At 45.4% G+C, this 22,414-nt stretch overlaps 1 protein-coding gene across 1 annotated transcript in view; it reads left to right on the top strand.

Moving 5' to 3' along the window:
- Positions 1-18,708: 18,708 nt before the first annotated feature.
- The window catches only part of LOC147123410 (sodium channel protein PaFPC1-like), a 57,272-nt gene continuing 53,566 nt past the window's right edge, over positions 18,709-22,414 (top strand). Inside the window, 2 exon segments of the mRNA XM_085972510.1 lie at positions 18,709-18,868; positions 22,203-22,406. Of these exon segments, the coding sequence (XP_085828636.1) occupies positions 18,727-18,868; positions 22,203-22,406 (346 nt within the window). The 5' untranslated portion in view covers positions 18,709-18,726.

Genomic DNA, 22,414 nt, shown 5'->3' with positions numbered 1-22,414 from the left:
CTAAACACCTCCCCTTGATATTGAATGGCATTACCATCGTCAAATCCCCCACCATCAACATCATGGGGCGTCACCATTGACCAGGAAGTTAACTGGACCAGCCGCATAAATAAGAGCAGGTCAGAGGCTGGGTATTCTGTGGCGAGTGATTCACCTCCTGACTCCCCAAAGCCTCGCCTGGATCAGTGCAGCTATAACAACACTCAAGAAGCTCGACAACATCCAGGACAAAGCAGCCTGCTTGAGCGGCACCCCATCCACCACCTTAAACATTCATTCCCTCCACCACCAGTGTACCATGGCTGCAGTGTGCACCATCTATAAGATGTACTGCAGAAACTCGTTAAGGCTTCTGTGACAACACCTCCCAAACCCACGACCTCTTCCACCTAGAAGGACAAGGGCAGCAGGCGCATAGGGACACCACCACCTCCAAGTTCCCCTCCGAGTCACACACCATCCTGACTTGAAAATATATCGCCGTTCCTTCATCATTGTTCGGTCAAAGTCCTGGAACTCCCTTCCTAACAGCACTGTGGGAGTACCTTCACCATACGGACTGCAGCAGTTCAAGAAGACAGCTCACCACCACCTTCTCAAGGGCAATTAGGGATGAGCAATAAATTCTGGCATTGCCAGTGACGCCCACATCCTGTGAATGAATGTTTAAAAATCGGGAAGATGTTATTCGTTCCATGATACCCTCCTGCAAAACCGCAGTGATGTCAGATGTCCACTACTGCACTTTCACTGCAGGCTGCTGATGGCAGACATTATTCTGAAAGCCACCTGCATTGTCTCCCTTCTGAAAGCAGAACCAGTAGAATGCCAATCCCTTGCTCATGCTGCTGGCCAAGCCTGTGCATCCCCAGACCCAGCGTTGCTAAGGGAATCAGGTTGTTAAATTGTAGTAGGCCAGTTTTCCCCACTACAATCGAATGCAGTGTGGAAAACATCCTATTCAACAAAGGCAACACAATTTTCTCTTATATTTCTTCAGACCAGCACACATTTTGAAATAGAAATGAGTGATTGTGGTACGTTACAGCAGTGACTACACTTCAATGCATTAGCTGTGAAGTACTTTGGGACATCCTGAAGTTGTGAAAGGCCCAATATAAATACAAGTTCTTTCTGATTGGTGTTGTTGGATTTATGTAGGATATTGTCATATATCCTTATTGCCCTTACGTGGAGGTATTATAGGGTATTGTCGTACATCCTTTACCTCTAGTACAAGTTCAAGAACTAGGTAACATTGAAATGTCTGGGTAATACTCTTTATTAAATCAAGTCAATGAGATAATAAAACACAATCCTTTATATGCAGTGTATATGAGATATAGGTACCAATTATAACCTTATAAATCACATACCTAGAACTCCTCATGACATCTAAAGTGCGTCATCTTTAATTGATTACGCTAGCTACAGCAAAGACTAAATTAAAAGTTCCCAAGGAACTCTAGTGTCTGTATCTTTTTATATGTTTAATTACATCCTCCTGATGTAACGCCATTGAGTTATAACATTCCAACTATGTCTGACTAATCTCCCTTCAACGATTCTGCGCAATAAGATCTGTTCACTCACTAATGAGAAACCATGGGTATTAGTTATGGCCTTCTTATATCTCTTCCCAGTACATTCACAGCACAAGCCTATTCATACCAGATTACCTTCCTACAGTTAGTTTGACTGATTTACTGTATACCTACTATATTTCCAGGTGCCACACAAGAGGTTATTCCACAAAATTAGGGCTCATGGGATGGGGGTAAAATATTAGCTTGGATTGAGGATTAGTCAATGGACAGAAAACAGAGAGTAGGAAAAAACAGGTCATTTTCAGGTTGGTAGGCTGTAACTAGTGGAGTATTGCAAGGATCAGTGCTTGGGCCTCAGCTATTTACAATCTATATCAATGAATTAGATGAGGGGACCGAGTATCCAAGTTTGCTGATGATACAAAGCTAAGTGGAAAAGTAAGTTATGAGGAGGACACAAAGAGGCTGCAAAGGGATGTAGACAGGTTTAGTGAGTGGGCAGGAACATTGCAGATAGAATATAATGTGGAGAAATGTGAAGTTGTCCACTTTCATGGGAAAACTAGAAAAGCAGAATATTTTTAAATGGTGAGAGATTGGGAAATGTTAGTATTCAGAGGGACCTGGGTGTCCTTGTACACAAATCACAGAAAGTTAACATGCAGGTACAGCAAGCAATTAGGAAAGCAAATGGTATGTTGGCCTTTATTACAAAAGGATTGGAGTATAAGAGTAAAGAAGTCTTATTGCAATTATATAGGGCCTTGATAAGACCACACCTGGAGTACTGTGTACAGTTTTGGTCTCCTTATCTAAGGAAGGATATACTTGTCATAGAGGGAGTGCAACAAAGGTTCACTAGACTGATTCCTGGGATGGGGGGATTGTCCTATGAGGCGAGATTGAGAAGACTCGGCTTATATTCCGTAGTGTTTAGAAGAATGAGAGGTGATCTCATTGAAACATATAAAATCCTTAAGGGGCTTGACAGGGTAGATGGCTGGGAGGATGTATACCCTGGCTGGGGAGTCTAGAACTAGGGGTCACAGTCTCAGAATAATGGGTTGGCCATTTAGGACTGAGATAAGTAGAAATTTCTTTACTCATAGGGTTGTGAATCTTTGGAATTCTCTGCCCCAGAAGGCTGTGGATGCTCTGTCATTGAGTATATTCAAGACAGAGATTGATAGATTTTTGGAAACTAAGAGAACCAAGGGATATGGGAATAGTGCAGGAAGGTGGAGTTAAGGTAAAAGATCAGCCATGATCTTATTGAATAGCAGAGCAGACTCGACTGGCTGAATGGCCTACTCCTGCTCCTATTTCTTATGTTCTTAAAAGCTTAACAAGGCTGTTGTACTTGGTACACCTGTACTTATAGGTATGCCTCATTTCCAGGACTGATGGTGTTTCTAAATACAACTGTCATTTCATTCTCTGATCAAAAGTGTCTGTTAGAAAAAATTCCAATTGAGTAAAATTGCTGTATTAAATTACAAGCACACTTTTCCTACTGTTTCATCATCAAAGTAATTGGTGATGCTACATTGATGTTAACACTGAATTTAAGTGGTATCATATGATCCCAAAAACCCTCTCACCTATATTCATCATGCCAAGACTACCATGCTTGCTGCGTGCTTTCATCACCGTGAGATTTTTATTAAACCTAATAAATCTTCCTTGGCGTGTTGGGGGATAATCTGATCACAAGATAATTATGGATGAAAACCATTTGGCCGATGTTAATTCATCTATCCAGAAAGACTCTACAGTTCCCCCATTGTGACATCTAATTATTTCTTAAACGATTCCAGGCTTTATGCATCCACCGTTCCAGATGTTTGCTACAGTCCTGTAGCTGCCTCAATGTGACACAAAAGAATATTATACATTTTACTAATACTGAAAGATACAGGATTCGGGGATATAATATATGTAATGCTATTTACCTATCACTTTAGAAATTTACCTAGGATGCAATTAACCTTGTTTGTTCTTCCCTCTCCAAAACCTTTTATTCTGTTATATATATATGTCTCATCTCCTGTGGTTTATTTATAATATTTGCTTAAGATGCAAGTACTTTTATTTGTTTATTCTTGCCTGCTCCTTCCCCAAAACCATTTGTGCAGTTATTTACATTTGTATCTAAAAGTTCTGAAATGCAATGGTCACACTTTAGTCAGCACATTTTGTATAAAACACCAACAATTACAACTGAGCATTCTTTGTAAGTTATTCCACAGAAAGAACCCCAGTCATTTGTTGATGGTTTTTCTGACCTTGAGTTACCTGGCTTCTCCCCAGATGTACAAGCAGCTGTAAATCTAAAGTTCCAACAGCAATAGTAATTGGAGTCTAATTACACTTTACCTGTAAGAGCCTTTAAAATATGATGTACTTTCTCATGAACTATGATCATGCAGTAGATCTAGGAGTTTTAATTATATAAATGGACTGTAGATTATAAAGATTTACAAGCATATGTTGAGGAGAAATTCAGTCATGGGATCTTCTACTGATAACTTACTATAACGTCAGAAATGTTTGCTTAAACCGTTTTATCCTGTGCCAACAATCTACTACTAATGCTGGACAGCTGTTGAAGTTCCCTCTAATTTTTATTTTTTACCTTCTCAGACCTTCTGTGTGCTAGCCACAAGATTCAGTGCCCAGTACTTGTTTCGCTTCAGCTGCCAGAAGTCTCTCTTTTTGCTTGCATATAATCATCCAGTGAGAAAGGTGGCACTTCGTGCAGTGACACATCAATATCCTTTTTCATTGAAGTGGTTTGTTCAAACTATTTTGCGTTTCTGTATTCTAATAAATTATGTAATTTCAAAAAGTTGACAAAAAATGCTGTCTCTGTACAATAAAGCGTTATTATAACAAAGACAGTGGTCTAGATGTTCGAAGACATGTCCATGCTTTTCAGGCACAAAACGTGCACCTAAGCATCCAATATGGCAGGCGGAGCACACATACTCATTGCTTACCAGAAGTGCATCATATTGATAAAGGCAGAAAAATAGACATCCAGGGCTTACACCTGAAACAGTCATTAGGCCCTTTGCATATGCAATTTTGACACCCCCTTTACAAAATTGGGCTGCCCTGAATGCAGCCTTTGGAGGCCACCACCAAAATGGTAAGTTTTCTAAAATACACTTACCCGAATATAGAGCATGGAGGTGGAGAAGTGTTCCTCTCAGCTCCACTGCAGTGCTGAAAATCAATACCGGCCCCCTCCCAATCGCCCTCTTCTCTCTCGATTGCTTCCCCTCACTCCTGATCACTTTCTTCTCTCCCACAGGACCTACCTGAAATAGAAATCCTCTTTGCCAGTGAGCTGCCTAATGATGCCCAGCAGGCTTCTGTTGTTCGCTGGTCTCATGTAAATGAGGCCCAAGGTCCAATATTAGGTGTGCCACATGCCTACCCGTTCCCACGCAAGGATCGATCCCTGTGCCCAGTTTGTGCCTTCCTGTCGGCATGAATCAATTGCTAGGCCTTTGTCTTCTAATAGCACGCATATATTCAAGAACTGGTTCTTCAATATTGCCTAAGGATTCAATTGCTGTGGAAAAAGCAACTTTATATTGCAAGTTGCATTCTGCAGCACCCACATCAGAAAAAAACATTTTGGGTACCAGTTTGCACATAGGCAGTTTTTAAAATGTGATTCAGGATTTTCCTTCTTGCTGCTGTATTTTCACAAATGGTCTGAGAATGTACATACAGGCAAGCAAGCGTGAAAAGCTTCCCTGTACAGATAACCTGACTCCACCAATGGCCATAAAATATCGCTATCTTGACCTTCAACAATAACCTGGTTTATATTTAAGTTGCCATCAAGGGCAGCACTGCCTTTTGAGATGCCCAGGGAAACCACTACCTTTGGACACAGAAGTGTTGTTTTGTTTAATTTACCACATTGGAGCTGTTGTTGGAAATTGCTGTGTGTTCACAGAATCACAGAAACCCCACAGTGCAGATAGAGGCCATTTCGGCCCATCGAGCCTGCACCGACACATATCCCACCCGATCCCCGTAACCCCTACACCAACACATATCCCACCCTATCCCCATGTATTTAATCCCCCTAACACTAAGGGTCAATTTATCATAGCCAATCAACCTAACTCGCACATCTTTGGACTGTGGGAGGAAACCGGAGCACCCGGAGGAAACCCACGCAAACACGGGAAGAATGTGCAAACTCCACACAGATAGTCGCCCGAGGCCGGATTCGAACCCGGGTCCCTGGCGCTGTGAGGCAACAGTGCTAACCACTTTGCCACCGTGTTCTTTAAGAATACCATATTTAACAGAGAAATATTGTTATTATAATAAACGTCTACCAATACAATACTAAATACAATTTAGATTAAGTGTTCTGTCATCATTAGACAACTCAGCATATGCAGGGACATCCATTTTTTGTGATGATTAGATGTTTGTCCAGGAAAATTAAGTGACATACTCACTAATGGATTAATTGTCCTTTGACACAGATTTTGTTTTCAAGATTTTTAAATGTTTTTTCAAAAGTGTAAGTTTTCTGAATGAGCTCTGATCATTTTTCCTTAACATGTAATTACATATTTTAATTTAGTAATCATCGGAACAATCTTTGTAAATATGTTACTGCTGGCAATGAATGAAAATTTTGTTATTGTTGAGTGAGTATATGTAGTATATAGTGCGTGCTGTGTTTACCTCTATGTAATTCTGTACTATGTATCTTAGAGGTATTTTATTTTAGTATCTACTCATGGTGTGGAGTTGCATTAGACAGGACTGCAGGTCATATAATCAGAATATTATAGCCCTATCTCTGACCTGTTCTCCTATAAAAGCAGGCTGCAGATTGGAGGAGAGTTTTACAAAATCACTCTTTATATAAGGAATAGTAAGTGTCTGGCAGCAAAATTATTTATAGAAGTATAAAGGCTGGTTTCTTATTTAGTGGGGTATTGTACTTTCAGTAAATATACAACATAGCCCAGAATTGACATGTTAAACTTATTTATGCTCATATTTTGTTTGTTGAAAGATTAAGGGGAGAGCATGATAAGGGAGAATATGAAGGGATTAGGAGAGAAGTCAAAAAACCAATTAGGAAGGCAAAGAGGAAGTTTGAAATTAAATTATCAAGGAACATAAAACAAAATACTAAAATATATTACAGGCACATAAATAAAAATGGAAGGTTGGGATGGGAATAGGGCCACTAAGGGATGAAGAGGGTAATACCTCAGGCAGCAATAGAGAGATGGCAGGGATATTAAATAATTACTTTGCTTCATTATTTACCAGGGAGATAGAACAGGTGGAGATGACATTGGATGATGAGATTAGTAATGAGTTAACTGCATTTAAAATAAAATGAGAAGATATACTAAATAAACTAATGAAACTCAAAGAGGCATTACTACACATATTTAGTAATTCATTAGAAAAAGGCATAGTTCCAGAGGACTGGCAGAATGTGGAACTCTCTACTACATGGAGTAGTTGAGGCGAATAGCATAGATGCATTTAAGGGGAAGCTAGATAAGTACATGAGGGAGAAAAGGATAGAAGGATATATTGATAGGGTGAGATTAAGAGAACATAAGAATTAGGAGCAGGAGTAGGCCATATGGCCCTTCGAGCCTGCTCCGTTATTCAATAAGATCATGGCTGATCTTCGACCTCAACTCCATTTTCTTGCCCGATCGCCTTTAAATTCCAAAAATCTATTGATCTCAGCCTTGAATATATGCAACGATTCAGCATCCACAGCCCTTTGGGGTAGAAAATTCCAAAGATTCACAACCCTCTGAGTGAAGAAATTTCTCCTCATCTCAGTCTTAAATGGCCGACCCCTTATCCTGAGACTGTGCCCCCTAGTTCTAGACTCTCCAGCCAGGGGAAACAACTCTCAGCCTCTACCCTGTCAATCCCCCTCAGAATCGTATATGTTTCAATGAGATCACCTCTCATTCTTCTAAACTCCAGAGAGTGTAGGCCTAATCTACTCAATCTAGACTCAACCTCACTCAAGAGGGGTGGGAGGAGGCGTGTGTGGAGCATAAACACCAGCATAGACCTGTTGGGCCAAATGGTCTGTTTCTGTGCTATAAAATTCTATGTATTTATGGTCCATAATCTGGCGAAGTCAATGGAATGAGAATCAGGTTCATTTTATAATAGGTGGGCAATTCATTCCGTCAAATTATTGCCCATGTAGTGAAGATGAAAGTTTACCCAAAGGTGCTTTCATCACCTGGTTGAGTGTCATCTCCATTCTATGTTGTGCTGTATTTACTATGTATTTACAGAAAGTATGTATAATAGTTATTTTCTGTTGATAAACTGCAGATTTAATCACTCAATAAACTTGCAGTGATTGCAGTCATCAACTGTAATCATCATTGATCAGCTGTCTGAGGCAACCAGGCTGCTGATGTACGAAATGACACTTGCTGGAAGCAGAATGAGCACAGAATTCCACTTACTGTCTCTACAGTCTATATTTTAAAGGGAAAAAATAACAGGCACCTAAGAATGATTTAAAAGTTCTCCCTTGTCTCTAGTTTCAGATAATAGTTAGAAGTCACTTCTGGTTTATGGTATCACCTGAATCACTTAGCTTGGGTAGCTATTATTTTAGTGTTTTCTCTCACTCCCCTCCGCACCCCCCCCCCCTCTCTCTCTCTCTAGCTGTCCATCTATATTTAGTATTTTTAGGAACATTTTCCCCTTTTATGGGGAAAAGTGGGAAAGCAAATCAAGCTAGCAAGAGACAGATAGGTAAATCTGCCAATTCTGTGCTTCCAGCAGGGGGAGATACTTGTCGGGAGAATGGGTCAGAGACGAGGCTACAACACTGTAGCACTGATTAACCAATTTGCGCTCCCTTGACATGTGGCTCTCCACTGGAACGATGGGATCCGTGAATGTATCCTAATAGAGAAAGAACCTAGAAGGGGGGCGGGGGGAGTGAAAGGTGACAGAGAAGTATCAGGAGAGAGAGAGAGAGAGAACACACAGACAGACAGAAAGATGAGACACACAGGATCAAAAAAGCACAAAACATAGAAAAGAAACATTATATTATCAAAATCCACTGTCTCATAGTCGGGTGCGTCCTCACTCGTGCCCGCAGCCTATCTGACCATTCTATACTCGCCTAACATCCAGACACACATTCCAGTTCAGGGTTGCTAAAACTACTGACTCAGCATCAAAACTGGACCGTGCTAATCTGAATGGTTTAGTTCCACATTAGGAATATATTTACCTACAATGCCATTAGTGGTGTGCATTTAAGATATTAATACAGAAGGCTTTACATTTTAGGAAAAAATGAGTTACTTATGGATAGGCAAAGAAGTCTTTATGTTCTTAAATAAAATAAGGAGCAGAGTTATAGATCCGATTTACATCAGCAAAAAGTTGCATTTTTGTCAAAGAGCAAAGTCTCCTAACTCAGTTCAAAATTCGTTGTTCACTTCCTGCCCCTCCAAAGAAACATCCTTGCTCCTGTTCAAATAATTCACCCTCCTTTTTACGTTACATTTCCACCCTCCAGAGAGTACATTTTTCCCTATACATTTGTGTTATGATAATAACTATTATTTGAGTCTTAAGTCTCTGCTGTGCATCCAGTTGCCTTTCTTTTGACTGTTGTTCTTTTTAACAATCGCTGAGCGCGGAAGCCTTTTCCGATACACAGCTGAAGTTAATTGCAACCAGAGCTTTAAAGTAAACAGTAAATAAGATCTACTTAAATGAGTAAAGTACAGTGAATAAAAATGACTTGTGGTGTTTATATTGTCTTAATGCTTTATTTATCTCTGTTTAGTCTCATTTTTACAGCAATATATACATTGGAAGTAATTATTAAGGTACTGGCCCGAGGCTTCGCATTACATACGTTTTCATACCTCCGGAACCCCTGGAACTGGTTGGACTTTACAGTAGTTTTGTTGGCGTAAGTTAAACTTTTTTTTGTTCGAAAGGTAATTAGTATATTATTTTCTTCAAGAGCAATTGTTTTGTAACTGTGGCTTTTAGTTTAATTGTAAATAATTGTTCAAGGTTGATTCCTGAGGGCTGATTTTTGGCAAGGATTCGTGGTTCAGAGACATCAAAATAGGTTGTACGCCATTAGCTACAGAATTATTTGAAAAACAGAATGAACTCAAAAAGCATGTCAAAGGATAAAATAGTTTAAAGGATAAAATGGTAAAACTCTTGCTGGGGTATTTTCAGAAAACAATAAATAACACACCAGTCATCGGCCATCTAGATCGAACATCAGTAGTGTAACATTTATTCTCCCAAATTTGATTTATTTATATTTTTGCTCATTTCTATTATATTTTTCTCCTCCATGATGTCACTGATGGGGAACAGTCCCAAGCATCTCCATTAAAAACAATAGAGTCCATGTTTCTGGACCAGTCTGAAAGCTGAATTGGAGCTGAATGATGTAATGTGCTGGTCTCACGTAGAATGTAAGAGCAATCTGTTCCTACACCTCTGCCAATGACTATTATCTGGCTGCTGGGAGTTGTGTGAGAGCAATGTGAGATGACTCCCAATACAGTTTCTCTTCCTCCTAATTGAAAGGAGATGTGAGTGACAACCAAGATTCCAAGATCATGCAATAGTAAGGGAAAGTTTAAGTGGGAGGTTTTTTTTGTTCAAAGTACTTCCCCCATTATATAGTGAAAAAATATGCTTCTGCTTTTCAAACTGCATAGAGAACTGCTGGGTTGGGTCTCCCTCCCTGCTGGGCCACTCCTTCATGTCACAAACAAGAGGCAGCATGAGCTTGAGCGAATGGAAGGGGGAACAAAAGCAGTTGAGCCACATGATCTTTTGGAACCACACAATTGGTCAAGTTCACTGTATTCCAGTAGCATGGTTTCCGGGACCACCTGCTCCAACTCAGCTATCAAACCGAGCATGGACCCTGTTACTTTCGATGGAGATGCTTGGGTCTTTCCCCCTTCATGGAGGAGCCTAGCATTGAGGGTCTGCATACAGTTCAAAATGTGGCATTATTTGAAAAAGTGCTGAACAAATTTATATAAGCAGATTTTTTTTGAAAACCATACTTCCTTAGACTTTCTTCTGCTTCAGGTCCCTCAACCTTTTCTAGGAACCTCTCTCGATTATATGTTATTTTCTGTTATACTCTGCAGCTCAGCTTACTAGCACCAGCAGAGAAATTATCCTTATTTTCATACTGCCTCTACCAAACCATCTCCTTAAACCCCTCTCCCTTGTCTCCTGCTCCCTCCACCTTCACCTGTGTGAGAAGCTCATGGTCACCTTTGTTACTAAGGTTGAGACCATCCATTCAGCTACCTCAGCTAGTTCCCTCCTTCCCCTTGCCCCCCAAACACCCCACCACCCTAGCCCTGAATGTATGTCTTTCTCTAGTTTCTCTCTGTCTCCCCTCAGCCCTCAACCAGCTGATCTTGCCCCCTTCACCCCATTCCCACTAAACTGCTGACCACCCAACTTCCTTTCCTGCCACACGTTAGTTGACATTGAAAATGGTTCTTTCTCCTCGGGTAATGTCCATCTCCCTTTCAAAACCATGCTCATTACCCCTTTGCAAAAGCAATCCAAAATTAACCAAAATTAATCCCGTTTCCCCACCTTCCTCTTTCAAATATTCAGCTATTGTTTCCTTAAAAGAGAACCTGTTCATCATGGCCCTAAGAACAACAACAAAGAGGGAAGAAATGAAGCGGGGACAGATTAGATATAACTATTTCACACACAGGGTGGTAACTGTTTGGAATAGCCTACCCAGAAGGCTGATAACATCAATAATTTTAAGGAAGAGTTGGACAAGCATTTGGTGTATTATTGTTTGAACACTAGGGCTAGCCAGATGGATCAAAATAGTATTTTCCAGTCCAGTACATTCCTATGTTCCTATGTTCTTGGTCACTCTGGCAGTGAGCAGGACCAGGATCTCAGGACGTGCAGGAGACATCTCCTTTCACAGCTAGGAGTTCAAGAAATAATAGATTTGAAACCAAAGAAGATCAAGTTTAAAGACAAGCTGTTAAAAGGTAATGACTATTCGAGCAGGATTCCCAACCGACAGCAGTAGATACCTTGATCTGTTTCTGCACGGCATTCACTAATGGAGCTTATTACACAAGGTGGAAAACGTTTGTGTAATGGTGCTCTACAAAGTTGCTTAGTCTTATTTCAAACAAAATCACAAAATGCTGGAAACAGTTAGCAGGTCAGTTAGCAGAGAACAAACAAGTTAACATTTTAGGTGTAGATCCTTTGTTAGTCTTATCTCATGTAATGTCCCTTAAATTCTGGACTGCATTCATCAATTTTTCAAGGTCGGTTTAAAATCTAGTTCTTTTCTTCATGTTTTGGCCAAATCAATCTTTTATAATTTATTTGTGCTTGGTTCAATGGACTACCTATTATTATTACACTTAATGTAAGCTATTTGGAGATTGTATCCAGATGGGTTTCTGTTGTTCCCAAGTAAATATCTCCATATTTGAACCTCTTTGAATACGAGACCTTGGGCGCGAAATTGGGCTCTGTAGCGCCTGTTGTTTGGGCGCTATGGGTGCCATTCGGGGACCAAAATGGCTTCCGATGCACACTTCTGCCACAAATCGTGCCGGACACCATATTGGTGAGGGCATTTGTACAGATGCAGCTAACGTCCGCCAGAAGTATGCAAAGCAAGCAGATCATGACGTCAGTCAATGTCTTAGAATCCCCTTAGAATGCAGCATGTCTGGGAGAGTGAACAGAGAGCACAGAGAGCAAGAAAAGCTGCATGAAGAGGGAGCAGGAGGAGGGGGGAGAAGGGCTCTCAGCAGGAGGCCATATCCGCCCAGGGTGCTCAAGGAGCAATTCTCCTACCTGAACCTCAGCGAGGAAGAATGTGCGAGACGCATGAGCTTCAATAAGGATGTCCTCACTGAAATCTGCCATCTGCTCCAGCCACAACTGCAACCTCAGAGCAGGGCAAGGACCGCATTGCCAGTGGCTGTGAAGGTGACCGTGGCGATGAACTTTTGAGTCGGGCTCCTTCCAGGCTAGAGCTGGAGATATTTGCAACATCTTGCAGTTTGCTGTCCACTGTTGCGTAAGGGAGGTCACCGAGGCTCTCTATTCAAAGAGAGCTGACTACATTTCATTCTCTCTTGCCAGAGAGCAGCAGGCAAAGCGAACACGCTGCTTTGCTAGGATTGCAGGCTTCCCCATGTTCCAGGGTGCCATTGACTGCATGCACATCGCTTTGCAGGCGCCACATGTCAACTCTGCCATATACCAAAAGGGATTCCACTCCCTCAATGTCCAGATGATATGCGACCATACGCAGCGAATCATGCAGGTCATGAATCATCCTGGCAGCAGTCATGATGCCATCATTCTGTGGCAGTCCGCTGTGCCAGCTGCATTTGAGTCACCATGGCAAACCAAAAGGTGGGTGGCTACTGGGTGACAAGAGAAATCTGACGACATGGCTCATGACTCCGGTGTGCAACACACGTACACGTGCGCAGCATGCATACAATGAAAGCTATGCTGCCACACAAAATGTGATAGAGCAGACCATTGGCATGTTGAAACAATGCTTCCGCTGCCTGTACCGCTCTGGAGGAGTCCTGCAGTACTCGGCATAGCTGGTGTCAAGATTTGTGGTGGTCTGCTGCATGCTGCACAACCTCACCATCATAGGACAGCCCTTGTCACCTGCAATATAGCGTGCAACTGTGGAGCAAGAGCAAAGCTAGTGTGAGGAGGATGCAAGGAGGCTTCAAGGGGATATAGACAGGCTAAGTGAGTGGGCAAGAACATGGCAAATGGAATATAATGTGGAGAAATGTGAAGTTACCCTCTTTGGTAGGAAAATTAGAAAAGCAGAGTATTTTTTAAATGGTGAGAGATTGGGAAATGTTGGTGTTCAGAGGGACCTGGGTGTCCTTGTACACGAATCACTGAAAGTTAACATGCAGGTACAGCAAGCAATTAGGAAAGCAAATGGTATGTTGGCCTTTATTACAAGAGGATTTGAGTATAAGAGTAAATATGTCTTACTGCAATTATATAGGGCCCTGATGAGACCACACCTGGAGTATTGTGTACAATTTTGGTCTCCTTACCTAAGGAAGGATATACTTGCTATAGAGGGAGTACAACGAAGGTTCACCAGACTGATTCCTGGGATGGGGGGATTGTCCTATGAGGAGAGATTGAGTAGACTAGAACTATATTCTCTAGAGTTTAGAAGAATGACAAGTGATATCATTGAAACATACAACATTTTTACAGGGCTTGACAGGGTAGATGCAGGGAGGATGTTTTCCCTGGCTGGGGAGTCTAGAACTAGGAGCCACAGTCTCAGAATAAGGCATCAGCCATTTAGGACTGAGATGAGGAGAAATTTCTTCACTCAGAGGGTGGTGAATCTTTGGAATTCTCTACCCCAGAGGGCTGTGGAGGCTCAGTCGTTGAGTATATTCAAGATAGAGATCGATAGATTTTTGGATATTATGGGAATCAAGGGATATGGGGATAGTGCAGGAAAGTGGAGTTGAGGTAGAAGATCAGCCATGATCTTATTGAATGGCAGAGCAGGCTCGAGGAGCCGAATGGCCTCCTCCTGCTCCTATTTCTTATGTTCTTATGAGGAAGAGGAGGAGGAGGAGGAGGAAGAGGAAGTGAGGAGGCAACCTAGACAGCCCCTTTCCACCCGGGCTGTCCGTGAAGTACTAATTTGAGTGCAACATAGGAACATAGAAACATAGAAGATAGGAGCAGGAGTAGGCCATTCGGCCCCTCTAGCCTGCTCTGCCATTCAATGCGATCATGGCTGATCATCCAAGTTCAGTACCCGGTCCCTGCTTTCTCCCCATACCCCTTGATCCCTTTAGCCTTAAGAAATATATCCAACTCCTTCTTGAATATATTTAATGAATTGGCCTCTACTGCCTTCAGTGGTAGAGAATTCCACAGGTTCACCACTCAATGGGTGAAGAAATTCCTCCTCATTTCTGTCCTAAAAGGCCTACCACTTATCCTTAGACTGTGACCCCTGGTTCTGGATTCCCCGACCATCGGGAACATCCTCCCTGCATCTAGTCTGTCCAGTCCTGCCAGAATTTTATAAGTTTCAATGAGATCCCCTCTCATTCTTCTAAACTCCAGCGAGTACAAGCCCAATCGACCCAATCTCTCCTCATACGTCATTCCTGCCATCCCAGGTATCAGCCTGGTGAATCTTCGCTGAACTCCTTCCATGGCAAGAATATCCTTCCTCAGATAAGGCGACCAAAACTGTACACAATACTCAAGATGTGTTCTCACCAAGGCCCTGTACAACTGCAGCAAGGCATCCTTGTTCTTGTACTCAAACCCTCTCGCTATGAAGGCCAACATACCATTTGCCTTCTTAACCGCCTGCTGCACCCGCATGCTTACCTTCAGCGACTGGTGCACAAGGACACCCAGGTCTCATTGCACTTCCCCTTCTCCCAATCTATTGCCATTCAGATAATAATCTGCCTTCCTGTTTTTGCCACCAAAGTGGATAACCTCACATTTATTCACGTTATATTGCATCTGCCATGCTTCTGCCCAATCACCCAACCTGTCCAAATCATCCTGTAGTTTCTCGGCATCCTCCTCACAGTACACACGCCCACCCAGCTTTGTGTTGTCTGCAAATTTGGAGATATTACATCTAGTTCCCTTGTCTAGAGCATTAATATATATTGTGAATAGCTGGGGTCCAAGGACCAGTAACCGCAATCCCAATTCCACATTCACCAACAATCCCATGCCTTACCTTTTATCTGTCACTGACCATCACAGTGTCCACTTGGCCACAATGCAAAAATAAAAGCCACCACAAAATAAACATTCCAAACCAAATTTATAAATTAAATCATGCCATATTGCATATAAATGTAAACTAGTCATCCTTGTGCATTCCCTTAGAGCCTGTTTTCCGAGTACCTTTGCCTGTCTTAGTGCTCTTACCCAGTGCTACCTCAGTGGCTGCAGCATGGCTGGTGGAAGGCTGCTGACTTTCATTGGAGGAGATGGCAGATGGCCTTGGAGGACGACCTCAAGCAGCTCTGGGCCTAGAAAGTCCGGCTGCAGACTGCACCATCTTGACATGGGCTGCAGCAGTCTGGGCTAGCTGGTTGACAGGCAACAGCAAGGATACTGGCTGAGTGGGAAGGGTGGGAAGACAAATGCTGACTTCCTGAGAAAGGACAGCATGTTCGTGCTCCACGGAGCCACTGCCACTCCCCCGGGACGGTGCCTCAGCAATCCTAGTAATCTGTTGGAGGACAGATTGCTGGACTGCTGTGACACCCTGCAAGCCCCTTTGAACACTGTAATCCATGCCCATGGTAGCAGCAGTCTGAGCTTTCATGGCAGCAAGCTGAACTTGCATGACAGCAGTCTGAGCTGCCACTGCAGCACCCAGATGTTGGGTGGCTGCTGCTTGTGCTGCAATGGAAGTTGCGACATCAGCTATCAGATGCTGCATCATGGTTGGGTTCACAAGTGTGCGAGCAGAGTTGGCCACCACTTCCATTCTGGAAAGGATGGTCTCCAAGCTCTGTGCAAAGCCCTGTGCCAAGTTGGTGCCGGACTCCTCCATGCTCCTGACATTGAACGCAGGCTTTCTGGTAGGCTTCCCAATGCACCAAGCATTTAGTTGTGCAGACCCATCAGCGTTCTTCTGTAGGCTGCCCCATCGAAGTCCTCATCTGAGTCCTCTGCAGTGGAACCCGTGTGCGACCTCGCCCTCCGGCGAACTGGCACCTGTGCTACCCTTGCCCCTGCCCTGGTTACAGCGCACTCATGCCTAGTGTCTCACCACGTGCAGATCCCACCTCTAATCTGCCCTCTAAGATGCCTGAAATTTCAGTATCTGAGCTGGTGGCTGCGAGTGTGAAATCAAGTGACTGTGCTGTGTCTTCAGCGTCACTCTCTTCTTGGTGTTCCTCCACTGTCTGGCCAGATTGCACTTCTTGGGTATCTGAAAGGAAAAAGGCACAAGGCTAAGGTTGTGGTGGGGGAGAGGGGGGAAAGTAAGAGGTGCATGCTTACACCATCTGCAGCTTGTAAATCAGAAGAGATTGTGCGATGAGGGGAAAGTGGGATGTGAGAAGGAGGATTAGGTATGAGGATACCGTCATCTTCGAAGGTTTCAGCCCCGCCACTGGCCACGGCCTCAGCAATGGCTGTTCCAATAATGGCCAGCACCATGTCCTCCGTGGGGGTTAGGACATGCAGGTGCGCCTGTCCCTTTTGGTTAGCTCCTGCTGCCTCCGGTTGTGCGCCATCTTGTTCTGCAAGAGAGAGGGAAGTGTGTCAGTGAGTGTGGTGCAAACTGTTTGGGTGATGTGGCTGTCATGGTTGAATAGTCGGCAGTGTATGCAAACCGTGAAATGTGGGTGTGAGGCTTACAGCAGTGCTAAATGTGTGATGGTGAGATGAAGCATTTGAATGTTGAGTATGAGTCCTGATTGATAGAGATTGTTGGTAGGTGAGTGATGGGAGTGTAGTGAATTGAGCAGTGTGAGAGGCTAGTGGTGCAGTTGGTGGGATATGGCATTTGAAGATGCATTCACTGATCTTGACCACTCGTGTGAGGTCATTGAACTTCTTGCGGCACTGTATGCAGATCCTTGGGGATTGACTCCTGCCATAGACCTCCACGGCTATCTGTTCCCACTGCGTTTTGACTGTGTGTCTGGAGGGCCTCCTGTCCCACTGCGGATACAGGACATCTCCTTTCCACCTCCTCCACCAAGACCTCCAGTGCAGCATCCGTAAACCTTGGAGCCCGCTCTCTCCCATGTTGTGCCATTCCTCACTATTTCCCAGGACAGGTTCACTTCCTGCATGACTCCCAGCACCTGCTCCAGCCACAGTGCACCTCCCCTTTATGAGGTGCAGGTTAGCTTTAAGTGGTGCTAGGAAGTTATGATTTTGGGCCTGCGGCTGATGCGTGCAGCCAATGAACAGCGCGGTTAACGATGGCTATATGTAAAATTCATTAGAATGAGCAGGCAGCACAAAGTTGGCGTGCTGCCTGCATTTCAACCAATGGGTTAATCATGCGTCGCGATCCCCACACCCGTTTTCGGGGACTATCCAATTTAGCATCCCCTTAAATTTTTTAAATGGTAAAGAGCACAGTTGATCAGCGTTTTGATTTTGTATTCTGACTGGTTAGTCCTTCTCAGTTTCATTTGGGCCACAAAGTCATTCCTATTGTTTTACTGAATGCCACAGCAGTTGGAAATGGAGCATCGTTTTCTTTCTCTATATGACTATAAAGTCTTAAATTACTACATCTCCTATACAAAGTATTTCCAAAAGTCCCAACAATTATTCACATTCTTTGGCAGATCTATCCTGACAGCTCGTAATAAATCTTGTGTGTACGGGCCTCTCCCTCCTGAATTGGCACTACATACAAAATCCTGTAGTGTGTGGAGGATGGTAAATACAGAAGGATAGATTACCTACCTTGTAGGGTTCCCTTCACTTTTTTTTTGAACGATGTGTATCCTCTGCACACTACAATCACACCCTACTATCCTCCAGCTTTACAAATGTTAGGTTTTTAGGGTTAAGAAATCTGATAGCTAGTACAGTTTCAGTTTAGTTTTAGGTCAAAAGCAACTGGCACAACATCACAGGTCCGAGGACTTCATAGGATGTGGGAATGGAACACAACGTGCAACTCTGTTGATGTTATGACAACATTTTACATGTCGAATTGCCACCCACCACTCCCCAGAATTCTTTCCTCCTGAAAAAGTAATGGCAGCCACGATGTAGAAAGTTAACTTTGCCAGATATTTGCAAATTTAAACTGATGAATACTTTAGTCAAAAAGCAAATAAGATTTTCAGCCAGCAACATTATCTCAGCTGGCAAAACCAATCATAAACCAAAGTCATTGTCAGAAATACAAGGAGGACTCACAGTCACAGAGGGTCATTTTCCAAGACCGAGTGGCTCACCTGCCAGCCACAAAAAATCAGCAGGCCGTAATTTCCCAAAATGTGCAGCCGGCGTGTGAAACTCCCTGGTGGTGGTGGTGGTGGTGGTGTGAACTCAGAATCTGGCCCTATAGTGATTACCAATGTCTCGCACAATTATACTGTATGGTTGTTCACTGCATTCTTTATTTATTTTTAGTTATATGACGCTGGCATTTCCAAAAATTCCTGGATTATCTGCGTTAAGAGCTTTCCGAGCTCTTAAGATGATTGCAATTTTACCTGGTGAGGAAATTTGAACAATTCAGCATTGTAAAACAGAACATTAATTCTAACAACATACCTATGCCTGGTAACAACAATTCAATTGCACATTCTTAAGTGTCTTTCATTTCTGTTGGATAAGCAACAAGTGTATATGGGTCCTTCACTATTCCAGTACCATAAATAATAAAATCACTAGCCCCGCAGTTCCTGGAGGTCCATTTTTCTGGCTCAAGTGCAGTGAAGCAAAACCCTCGCCCACCCAAGCTGGAGACCCCATTCCGAATCTTGTGGCTCGGATCATTCACATGGCTGGGGCAAGTCATTGGCACCTGCAAGGGCACCTGAGCAGTGCCTAACTTAATCCGCCTTTGTAAGATGGAGTGGCCCACAGCCATGCCATCTGAGGTCAATGCCGAAGCCAATGAGGGAATCATGGCCTCACCCCACCCCCAACCCCCAGTTGCTTTGTGGTCAGCCAATTCTATATGTCCGGATTTGGACACAACTGACTGCAAATATTTACTTACTTAATTTTTAAATTCCTGATCATGATCGTGTTCCAGTTTTGAGTCTGATGCAAACACCACCAAGCCACTGGAGGACATTTGTAACTGTGCTGTGCCAAGCCGGCCAAATCTGGACTTCAACACACCCAATCCTTTGACCTTATACCAGCCCTGCCAAAGGTCCCGCAAGGTCCAATAGGGCCGAAGAACAAAAGGAGAGTTTCGAACCTCCAGCTTCAAACGTGTAAGTAACGAGTGCGCCAGCCTGGGACCTCCATCCCTGACCCCACTAAAGTTTGCATGATCAGGGAGAGGCACCTGTACCACTAGGACTGCATCTAAGACACCTGCCACCTTCCCCCCCCCCCCACCCACATCCCTCCCCCCACCCCATCCCTGCCCCCACCCCAATCCCTCCCCCATTCCCCATCCCTCTCCCATCCCTTCCCCCACCCCATCTCTTCCCCCTCACCCCATCCCTCCCCCCCACCGCATCCCTTCCTCCCACCCCATCCCTCCCCTCCCTCCCCATCCCCCATCCCCCATCCCCTCCCCCATCCCCCACCCCTCCCCATCCCCCACCCCTCCCCCATCCCCCACCCCTCCCCCATCCCCTCCCCCAACCCCCACCCCTCCCCCATCCCCCACCCCTCCCCCATCCCCCACCCCTCCCCATCCCCCAACCATCCCCCATCCCTCCTCAATCCCTCCCCATCCCTCCCCCATCCACCTCCCCATCCCCCATCGCTCCCCCATACCCCATCCCTCCCCCATTCCCCCATCCCTACCTTCTACCCCCTCCCTCCCCATCCCTCCCCCACCCCATCCCTCTCCCATCCCATCCCTCTCCCATCCCTACCCTCCACCCCCTCCCTCCCCATCCCCCATCGCTCCCCCATCCCTACCCTCCACCCAACCCTTCACCCAACACCAACCCTCCCCCATCCCTACCCTCCACCCCCATCCCCCATCCCTCCTCCATCCCTACCCTCCCCCACCCCAACCCTTCCCCCCCACCCCAACCCTTCCCCCCCACCCCAACCCTTCCCCCCACCCCAACCCTTCACCCCCACCCCAACCCTTCCCCCCACCCCATCCCTTCCCGCCCCACCCCATCCCTTCCCGTCCCTTCCCCCCGACCCATCCCTTCCCCCGACCCCATCCCTTCCCCCCGACCCCATCCCTTCCCCCCGACCCCATCCCTTCCCCCCGACCCCATCCCTTCCCCCCGACCCCATCCCTTCCCCCCGACCCCATCCCTTCCCCCCGACCCCATCCCTTCCCCCCGACCCCATCCCTTCCCCCCGACCCCATCCCTTCCCCCCGACCCCATCCCTTCCCCCCGACCCCATCCCTTCCCCCCGACCCCATCCCTTCCCCCCGACCCCATCCCTTCCCCCCGACCCCATCCCTTCCCCCCGACCCCATCCCTTCCCCCCGACCCCATCCCTTCCCCCCGACCCCATCCCTTCCCCCCGACCCCATCCCTTCCCCCCCGACCCCATCCCTTCCCCCCCGACCCCATCCCTTCCCCCCGACCCCATCCCTTCCCCCCGACCCCATCCCTTCCCCCCGACCCCATCCCTTCCCCCCGACCCCATCCCTTCCCCCCGACCCCATCCCTTCCCCCCGACCCCATCCCTTCCCCCCGACCCCATCCCTTTCCCCCGACCCCATCCCTTTCCCCCGACCCCATCCCTTTCCCCCGACCCCATCCCTTTCCCCCGACCCCATCCCTTTCCCCCGACCCCATCCCTTTCCCCCGACCCCATCCCTTTCCCCCGACCCCATCCCTTTCCCCCGACCCCATCCCTTTCCCCCGACCCCATCCCTTTCCCCCGACCCCATCCCTTTCCCCCGACCCCATCCCTTCCCCCGACCCCATCCCTTCCCCCGACCCCATCCCTTCCCCCGACCCCATCCCTTTCCCCCGACCCCATCCCTTTCCCCCGACCCCATCCCTTTCCCCCACCCCCATCCCTTCCCCCCGCCCTTTCCCCATCACATCCCTTCCCCCCGCCCCATCCCTTCCCCCACCCCCATCCCTCTCCCCATCCCTTCCCCCCGCCCCATCCCTTTCCCCATCCCCCAGCCCTTTCCCCACCCCCATCCCTCTCCCCATCCCTTCCCCCCCACCCCATCCCTTCCCCCCCAACCCTATCCCTCATCCCAATCCCTCCCCCCACCAGAAATATCCAGAAGCTGCCCCCACCATCCCTCGACCCTCTTCAGACCATTTTCAGGGTTCCAGATTGCAATCCCAACTTGTATCCATAGTTGGTACCCACTTCCACCATTCTGTAGCCTGCTATGATGTATCAATGATAATCCTACTCCTGCGGGGCTAGAGGCCAGCAACACAGGAACTGTAGCATTTGAAACCCCAGACCCTGGCCTCATCCTTTTTTGTTCTGCTAGCTTTGCAAGGAGTGGAAAGAGGGTTTGCTCCTTACAAGCCTGAGCAGGAATGCCACGCCAGTCCCAGTATTAGCGTATCCAAGTCCCAGCAGAGATTCCAGTCATTTTGGCAGACTGCCACCAAAGTTACCACAATAATATGCCGGAAGACACAGGTACTTGGGAACATGGTTTCTTAAAGGGTAGAAAAAGTCTATTTCTCACTTGGCTGGCTTAACTTAATACAGATAGTTAATTAAGAACCAATATGTTAAAATATTGTGCATTAGCAGTACAGTGGTAATCGAATGTGGCGAACACCCAGTTACCATCAGAAATGCCTTTGCATCCATAAATCTGAATATAGGCCCCACTGTTATTTAGATTATAACTGACAGTTTTTTCTGAAATCTTGTCTCATTCAAAGCAAAACTTAACTGTTTCTGCAGGGCTAAAGACTATCATCGGTGCTATATTCAAGTCTGCCAGGCTGTTAATGGAGGTCCTACTTCTCATGATGTTTGTTCTCCTAATTATTGCATTGTTTGGACTTCAAATTTTCAAAGGCGTTCTGACACACAAATGTATAAAAGATCTGGCGCAAGGGATTAATATTACTGATAAAGAATGGGAAAATTATATTCAAAACAAATGTAAGTAT

The sequence above is a fragment of the Somniosus microcephalus genome, chromosome 2 (genome assembly GCF_052327205.1).
Source record: "Somniosus microcephalus isolate GS21.2 chromosome 2, FLI_Smic_1.0, whole genome shotgun sequence".
Classification (NCBI taxonomy): Eukaryota; Metazoa; Chordata; class Chondrichthyes; order Squaliformes; family Somniosidae; genus Somniosus; species Somniosus microcephalus.
The sequence above is the reverse complement of the archived record's forward strand: the minus strand, read 5'-3'. Positions and strand labels throughout refer to the sequence as shown.